The sequence below is a fragment of the Trichinella spiralis genome (genome assembly GCF_000181795.1).
Source record: "Trichinella spiralis strain ISS 195 chromosome Unknown Scfld7, whole genome shotgun sequence".
NCBI lineage: Eukaryota > Metazoa > Nematoda > Enoplea > Trichinellida > Trichinellidae > Trichinella > Trichinella spiralis.
In genome coordinates this window covers 304,565-305,123 of record NW_003526946.1, presented here as the reverse complement: position 1 = coordinate 305,123, position 559 = coordinate 304,565, and the positions used below count along the sequence as shown (strand labels likewise).

General features: G+C 38.5%; 1 protein-coding gene across 1 annotated transcript; it reads right to left on the bottom strand.

Annotated features, from left to right (window-relative positions):
• Positions 1–201: 201 nt before the first annotated feature.
• On the bottom strand, positions 202–484 carry Tsp_11454 (n(6)-adenine-specific DNA methyltransferase 2; the record flags this gene model as incomplete). The annotated part of the gene is made up of 1 exon (XM_003372973.1): positions 202–484. A coding segment is annotated over one exon (283 nt), but the record flags the coding sequence as incomplete, so codon positions are not given.
• Positions 485–559: the final 75 nt, after the last annotated feature.

Genomic DNA, 559 nt, shown 5'->3' with positions numbered 1-559 from the left:
GTAAAGAACAGTCAACAACAACAACAATAAACAACATAACAGTGAACAATGTTAACAAAGTAGAAACGACGAAAAAGAATAATACAATACAATGAAATAAAATACGAGTATAGTACAATACAATACAAATATAATATTGTACAATACAACACAACAAAATAGAATAAAAATATAATACAAGCCACCACTTGGAAGGCGGCACTAAATCGGCTCCGGCGTTAAATACATTAAAGCTGCTAGCGTGCGTCTACCGTTGGTGTATTCACCCGTATATTGTGCAACCCGTCGTTGCTTTTGAGCATAAACCCTGTTTACCCGTCTTAAGTCACCAACGGTCACGTTTCCTGATAGCACTTGTTGAATCAGGGTGTCCACAACACCCTGTTCCGCTATCAGGAGCTCAAGCAGTTCATAAAACCCGTTATGACTTTTAGCCGCTTTTCTGTTGAGCCGATTATGCCAACCTTCCAAGTGGTTATTTGTCCTAATATTTACATTATGTACATTCCATAGCGGCAGTCGCGTACATTGAATAACTGCATAAGATTTTGGCCGAAAA